General features: G+C 45.5%; 1 protein-coding gene across 1 annotated transcript in view; it reads left to right on the top strand.

Annotated features, from left to right (window-relative positions):
* The first annotated feature begins 240 nt into the window (after positions 1 to 240).
* Capn8 (calpain 8) overlaps positions 241 to 8,138 on the top strand; it is a 73,023-nt gene continuing 65,125 nt past the window's right edge. The window contains exons 1-2 of the mRNA XM_059280317.1: positions 241 to 477; positions 6,685 to 6,754. Coding sequence (XP_059136300.1) covers positions 241 to 477; positions 6,685 to 6,754 — 307 coding nt within the window. The remainder of the gene's footprint in view (positions 478 to 6,684; positions 6,755 to 8,138) is intronic.

Here is an 8,138-nt window from a genome sequence, read left to right as displayed (position 1 = left end):
TATGCTCCACCTATGGCCTCTGGATAGTTTGTGAACAGCAGGAGAAGGTGGGGCGCATTTACCTGCACCTTGGGTACATATTTGATCCTGTTTATGATTCATGTCCCTTCAGAGCAGGGCCTCCCTCGGGTGAAAAGTTTACACGCCCCGCCTCCCTGCATGCTGTCTTATAGGGCAGACGTCTGAAAGGACACAGAAGCCCTGCTTTCCTGTCCATCCTACAGAACTCACAGCCAGGCTATGGCAGCCCTGGCAGCTGGAGTATCCAAGCAACGTGCAGCTGCTGAGGGTCTTGGCTCTAACCAGAATGCTGTGAAGTATTTGGGCCAAGACTTTGAGACCCTGAGAAAACAATGCTTGAACTCAGGGGTCCTATTTAAAGATCCAGAGTTCCCAGCGTGTCCATCAGCTTTGGGCTACAAGGACCTTGGACCCAGCTCCCCCCAAACTCAAGGCATCCTATGGAAGCGACCCACGGTAAGGCGCAGTCGAATGTCACAGAGGGTGGAGGGCTGTCACATCTGGTCAAGAGTCAAATAAGTGTCAGTGGTGGATTTTATTTTCAGATTCCATAGTTCGGACTCGACCTTGCTTTCTAAAATTATTTCTAAGGAAGAACATATACAGGTTTGGAGCTGGACAAGGTAGGTCTCAGCAGTGGCTTTGCCAATGTGGCCTTGGGCAGATGGCTTAATCTCTCTGAGCTTCATTTTTTCTGCCCTTAAAATGGCACTGCTGGAACCATTGTGTTTCAGTGTTGTTATGAAAAATAGAAGTTAATCTCGGAGGGTAATTGCCTTGCATGTAAGAGGCACAGAATGCATGGTACTTAGGACTGCATAGTGCCCCCAGGCCAGCACATGGGGGAACAAACCCAGGTTGGGTACAGTCAGCTATGGGTAAACTATGATGGCATCACTGCTGAGAGGCAAAGGGTTACTGAAGATCATGGAAGGTTCCATCAGGGTTGGAGAGTGGAGAGGAGAGGTGGAAGCCATCCTAAAGGGCATGGGTGTGGTCATGCTGTGGTCTTGATTTGCATTTCCCTGATGATTATAGATGCTCTATCTTTTCATCTTTGCACTTATAGATCACTGGTGTATCCTTTAGAGAAATGCCCGTTCAAGCTCTTTGCCCATTTTTCAATGGTTCTGTTTACTTTTTGTTTCTTTGTTTGATTTGCTACTTTTGAGGATAACTCTTTGTTTAGTTTGGGAACTGTCAATTTTCTTCAAATCTAGTAATTCTACAAATTAAGGTGTTTTATTTCCTTGTCCACATCCTGAAAGCCATCCTTTTACTTCTACACTTCCCCAAGCTCTACATACAAGGGAAAATATGTATTATTTCTTTGTGAATTGGGCTCATTTTACTTACAATAATGATTTTTGCTCCTGTTCATTTTCCTACAAATGACACCATTTTTGTTTCCTTTATAGTGAATGATACTCCCTTGTATAGACACACACACACACACACACACACACACACACACACACACACACCCCTCCCCTGCATAAATACACAGTATTTTTTTATTCATTCATCCGCAGATGGTACCCTGACTGATTCTATAACATGGCTATTGTGATTAGTGCTACAATAAACATGGATGTGTTCAGGGGATTCAGGTGTCACTGTCTTAGCTGACTGTGATTCTTTTGGATATACACCCAGGAGGAGCATGGTTGTTTTGTTTCTGCTTATTCTTAAACTCCTAAGTAGAAGACCCAACTAGACTCTTGTTCCAAGGAATGGAAGACACATTTGTCTAGATGAAAGTTGTAAGGTCAGACCTGGATTCTCAAGAAGAACTTTCTGTTGGGAGGTTGAACTCCCCTAGGGCTTTTCTGCTTATGTGGGGCAAGAGCAGCAGCCTGCCCAAGGAGACAGTGGCTGGCCATGCTGAACCCGAGTGCTCTTAGCTCCTTGCCTCACCATCTGGGCTCAGTGTCCATCCCAAGCCCCTGTGATGTGCGTAATGGCCAGTGTGAATGGACTTAGTGCAGCCTGGTCAATATTCTTTTCTGTCTGAAGTGTCATGTCCTGCCCCTCCCCCTAGGCAATTAAGCAGTTTATTGATCTGAAGAGGAAATATGGAGTCAGGAGTGAAGTCACGCTGGGCACATAGTAAGGACCCCAGCGGAGAGACACATGGAGAGGTTGAATTGTGGGGAGGGTAATGGATGGCGGCAGGCTCAGTTTGCAGCTTCCATTGTTTCTCCAGCTGCTACCTCTTGGATTAGTGGCTTTGGAGTTTCCAATTCAGTCATGATTTGCTGTGCATTTGTCCTGTGCAGGGAGGTGCCTTGAGGAGCTTTGGCTAGTTAAGGAGGGACAGAGAACAGGCAGACAGCTAAGAGACACTGGGGTGGAGAAGAACATGGGCTTGGGTGTCAAGTGGTCAAGGTTCTGGTCCCTTGTCTGTCACTCACTAGCTAAGTGACTGTGGGCAAGTTACTAACTTCTCTGAGACCCCATTTCCTCATCCATGAAGTGAGAACAGTAGTATTATCCACCTCCTTTGGTTATGAGGAAATCTGGATGAAAGAATATGTAAATGTGTAGAAAGTAAGTTGTCTCTAGATAGTCTTACATGACAGAGTGGCAAGAGAGAAAACTTTTCAATGAACAAAGTGCATGGGTGCTGAGTGGTGGGGGAGGGGAGGAGCAGTGAAGCTTGACTGTGGAATTGGACAGGAGAATTATGAAAGACAATTAAACTGAGATTGGTGGAGAAAGAGGTCATAGGTGAGATCAAGAAGAAGGTGCAGGTGTGAGTCAAGGTGCTGGGCTGTGGAAGAGCATTCAAGCAAGAGTGTTCAGAGAAGGTCCATGGTCGTTAGAGCAGATGAAAATATGGTGGAAACAGGTGAAGCTAGAAACATTCAGTAGACCAGATCCTGGAGGGTCAGAAGTGCTAGGCTGAGTGATGGAGCGAGGATAGTGTCGCATTGGGCTTCTTGACAGGATCATTCAGAGCCCCTCAAATGCCAAACCAAGTCTATCAGTCACACTGTCCTGGAGAGCAATGTTTCTGAGTAGCCATCACTTCTGAGAGAGTGTGCCTTTACAGGACTTCCTAGCTTGAGTTCCTTACAGGAAATAAGGACTGTTTCCTGTCTTTCCATTTTTCCAAGGCTAGTGCAAGACTTGGGTAGTTTGTGTTAAGGAGTGCTTGGGATCATTACTTGATGGCCAGGAAGCATCATCCTGAGCACACGTGACTGATGCTGAAGAAGAATAAGAATAAGAATAAGAATAAGAATAAGAATAAGAATAAGAATAAGAAGAAGAAGAAGAAGAAGAAGAAGAAGAAGAAGAAGAAGAAGAAGAAGAAAAAACAGCAGTCCAAAAATGTAGGCAGAAGGGGGCCTGCCTTTCTGTAGGGTCTCCAGTTTTTAAATCTCTCCAGCTGCCTGTTTACTCATCTCCATTTTGAGGTTTAATCGGGCAGAAAGCACACAGCAAGTTCTCATGTCCTACAGAGACCTTATCTCCCTGTGAGTTTGTGAGGTGAGGACTTTCTGTGGCCCTGGAAGGATCCATGTAACATATCAGTCATGGCTAATTGTTTTTCTGGGTGGGGACATTTTGCATCATAATTAGTGAATAACATATTAAGATGAACATTCTACCTCCTTACCAACAGGTAGTGTTTTCAACTGCAGCCTTTGCCAACATTCTCTCTTCTCACCCAAACCTAAGACTGTAGCAGAGCTTGGCAGACTTATTGGATATGATGTGCCCTTTGCTTCTGTCACACGGATAGTGTGACAGGGAATTGAGCAGAAAGGGCAGGGGTCACCTTGAAAGCACCAGCATCGTCTGTAGTTAGTATTCGAAGGAGGGAGTTTGTATGATTTCCCCAATACTTTGTTCAGAAGGCTACAAATGACAATGACATGGGGCCATAATTGAGGCTGAGGACCGAGTCCAAGGGTTCCTGGATTCCTAGAGTGAGAAAACAGGAGTCCGCAGAGGAAGCCAAGATGGCGTACTGAGAGATGTGACACTCAAGAGCTAGTGAAGACGCACACCACACAGGAAGGCTTTTAGAGGGAGAGCGAGCCAATGGTAGCAGATGTTAAGGAGCAGCTAGTAAGATGGGGTAGAAAATGCTCGTTCTGGGGTTTCTGGTGATGTAGGAGAATCTGTTTGATGGAGCTGCGAAGAAGGTAGATTTCATGGGCGTGATGGATGAATGAACTAAAAAACTGCTTTTATTAATTCTTTGAGAATTTCATATATGCTTACAGTGGATTTTGATCATATTTACCCCCACTCCTCCCTCTAACTTCTTCCAGACCCTACCTCCCACCTTCCCACCCTGTTCCAATGTCACAAGTTCGTGAGTGCTGTGGTCCTGTCATGTTCAGAAGACACTGCTTTGCTCTGGTCCTCCCCAGCCACTGGCTCATACAATTGTTCTGACCCCTCTTCTCAGATGGTCCCTGAGTCTTGAGGGAGGGAAAAGTGATGTAGCTGTCACATTTGTAGCTGAGCACTTCAGTGGTGTGTAGTCTCTGCACTTTGACCAGCTGTGACCCCGCTGCAAGGTTCTCTGGTGTGGAGATACAAGATTAGGGGGCAGTTTGCCACTGTGCCCATTTAGCAGAATCATAGAAGCAGGGATGGTTAGATTTGAAAAAATTGTTTAAGGAGAGTCTTTCAAACCCCCTAGTCAACACTTCCTTCCCTTCTATCTTGAAGTTATCTCCTTCTTTTTAAGGCACAATCTAAATTAAAAGATTTTCCAATCTGTTATTTTTTAATTAGTTTTTCAAATTCCTCCACCTTTTAGTTGTCAGGAAATAACGGTCTAGAGGATCGGTGCTCTTTTACACCTGAGAGCAGATTGTAGCTACAGCTTTTATATTTAATATAGTGCGTGCGTGCGTGTGCGTGTGCATGTGCGTGTGTGCGTGTGTGTGTGGTGTATGTGTGTATGTATGTGATGTGTATGTGTGTGTGGTGTATATATGTGTGTGTGTTTGTATGTGGTGTGTGTTTGTGGCATGTATGTATAGTGTGTGTAGGTGGTGTGTATATATGGTGTGTGTGTGTGTGTGTGTGTGTATGTATGTGTGTGTGTGTGTACAAGTGTCTTATCAGGTGTGAAGGCTGAAGGAGTTGGTTCTCTCTTTCCTCTATACGGGTCCTCAGGAATTGAACTCAGGTTGTCATGCTTGGTGGTAGATGCTTTTACCCAAAGAGCCATCCCTCTGGCCCACCATTTCCACTTGCCACCAGAGACTGCAAAAGATTAAAACAAAATGGAACAAAAATCAAAGCCCCTCCTCCCCCCGGAGGACTGGCTGAATGAGTCATGGTGCTTTTAATGAAACTTAAAAACTCTGTTTTATAAAAGATGTAAAAGGTACATGACACTCATACACGAGACAGACAGACACACACACACACACACACACACACACACACACACAGAGAGAGAGAGAGAGAGAGAGAGAGAGAGAGAGAGAGAGAGAGAGAGAGAGAGAGAGAGGCGCTAGAGATTGCATCTTGTCTTTCCCAGAATGTCCACCCCTTAGCACTACTGGGGTATGTGGTGGTGGGACAGTTGACAGTTAGCTAGCAGAGGGAACAGTCACAGAGAGTGGTCCTCTGAAGGAGGGATTAGGACCCTGAGCTCTTCTCTCCCTCTCTCTTTTCTTCTTAGCTGGCAAGAAGTGATCAGGCCTCTTCTACAACACGTTCCTACCATGCTGTCTGCCTTACCACAGACCCCCAAACAGTGGAACTTTTCACGGCACTAGCTGGTCAGCCAGAATTCCCCCTGGACTTTTAATATGCACTTTTTTTTCTTCCTCTGTTTTCTAATAATGTCAGCTCAATTTTCCTGTGTAAACCAAAAACACTTGGAGGCCAGCTTTTTCTCTTTTTATTCCTTCACTTTACCATCCTCCCATCTCCCCTGCCTGCTGTGATACCATAAGACCCAGAGTGGGGCCCAGTAGGTCCTTTCAGGGTAAACAAAAGAAAAAGATTGAATGCATGCCACCTGGTCCCTCCTTCTAGTCTAGGGTGACGTCACGTGTGAGCAGATGCCAAGTGGGAGCTGGCAAATGGCAGATATAGGCGGGCATATGACCTTATCAGATCTGAGTTCTCCTGTCTGGAAATGGTACTTCCCTGACACCTCGTCCTTGATCCCTGACTTCCTCCTTGACACCTTCAGGATCAGATCAGCTACAAGATCCTGCTGCTTAGTCACATGTCTAAGGAATGCCCACAGCATGCATTGCCTTTTGCCAAACAGCCCTCTAAGTGGCCCTCTGTGTAAAGAGGGATGTTGTCCTAATGGGCAGGGTTATATCTCATTGTATTAGCATCTCAGCCTTTGCCTTTCTCCAACCACACCACACCCTGAAGCCTTTTCACACCCACATAGCTATAAACCCATACACCCAGTGTGCAAAGTAATCAAAATCCTGGTCATTACAAGGGCTCTGGGCTCCAGCTTACTGGTAGCTCTGTGACTCTGATGTCCTCCCTTCTCTGGTCTCAAAGACCTGCCAGAGGAGGAAAAGCATGCATATAGAGTAGTAGACAAGGCATTAGGCTTCTTCCAGGTCTGAATTCTGCACTGTGGGTTTTTACTTATGCTGCTTCCACCATGAAACAGTGTCCACTGACTTGTGTTTTCTCCTAAACTACTTTCAGGAATTGTGTCCCAACCCTCAGTTTATTGTTGATGGAGCCACACGCACAGACATCTGCCAAGGGGATCTAGGTGAGTCACTGGGTTGAGTCCTATTTATTGAGGGTGAGTGTGAGCAATGAGCAACATCAGATTAAGCTGTTAGGCACGGCCAACCAAACGATGCACACAGGGCTGTTTCTGCAGCTGCTTGCTTCATGGTGGCTCTCATGTTGCGGCTACCTTCTGGCTTTCCTCAGCCAGCGGATTTCTGGCAGCTCATTGAACTCCTTTCACAACAGAGTGAAGAGCCAGGAGTACAGAGCTGTAGTAGAAAACCTGTGAAGTTTTCCATAGCTGTCCTTAAGCAGGCAGAGCTTCCTGTGGAATGCCCCTGTCTGTGTGATTACAGCAGAGGAGATGCCTCCATCTTTAATAAGAAAACACGATCTTATCTCTCCAGTCAAGCATTCTTTCCCAGGCCTGGGATCCTGGAATCAAGAAGTTCCTTTTAGGCGGGTGAGGACTCACGCAGGAAAGGGTACCAAGCCAGGGTGAGGTCCTGGGTTCAGTCCTCCAAACAGATGAACAAAGAACACACAAACAACCGCCCCCACAAAACAAACAAACAAAACAAAACCGACCCACCATTTCCTCAAGTCTCATGTTCCTTTTAAGCCAGCAGCAGTTCATTTGGGGAAACAATTTTATCTTTGTTTTGCATGTTCCAGGCTCTCTGGGGTGTAGCTCCACTGCAGAGGTCACACTAGAATACAAGAGACACTGGTTCAATCCCCAGCCCCCCAAATAATAAATAAACAAAGTTTACTGATGAGCAGAGTTTGACAAAACAGCTAGAATTCACCTTGGCGATTACAAAGCTTGTATCTCATTTCCAAACAGAATCATTCAAGGCAGCTTCTAGCCACTAATTTCTAATATCTTCTCCTCAGAGTTTAACTATGCTGATAATATGCACAGAGATATACCTAGGAATTTATCTTTGGTGGGGGTGAAGTTTATCCTGAATGGGCCTCAGACTGGCTAAGGCAGAGGATGAGCATGAAGTCACCCACTATCTCTGGAATGTCTGGGTAGCCTGTGTGCCATGCCCACCACCCCATTATAGGTGATGGTAGAGATTGAATCCATGACCTGGTGTATTAGGCCAGCTCTCTATCCACTGAGGAACATCCCTAACCGAACTTTTTTTTCTTTTTTTAATTTTAAAACAGAATATTGTTAGGGAGAAAAATTTACCTGGATATGTTTCAAGTTTTGAATAGTTCTTAACTGTTTAAACACAAACTAGGAACAACTGTTAATCCCGTTTCTTTAAAAGAAAAATAAAGATTGGCTTGTTAGGAATAGCGTGACCGGGAGCTTGTGTGACTACTTCTTCTTACTCTGAGAGAACAATCAGAAATACTATTCTCAGGGCTGGGGCTGGGGCTGGGGCTGGGGCTGGGGCTCAGTG

This window comes from Peromyscus eremicus, chromosome 15 (assembly GCF_949786415.1).
Source record: "Peromyscus eremicus chromosome 15, PerEre_H2_v1, whole genome shotgun sequence".
Classification (NCBI taxonomy): domain Eukaryota; kingdom Metazoa; phylum Chordata; class Mammalia; order Rodentia; family Cricetidae; genus Peromyscus; species Peromyscus eremicus.
The sequence above is the reverse complement of the archived record's forward strand: the minus strand, read 5'-3'. Positions and strand labels throughout refer to the sequence as shown.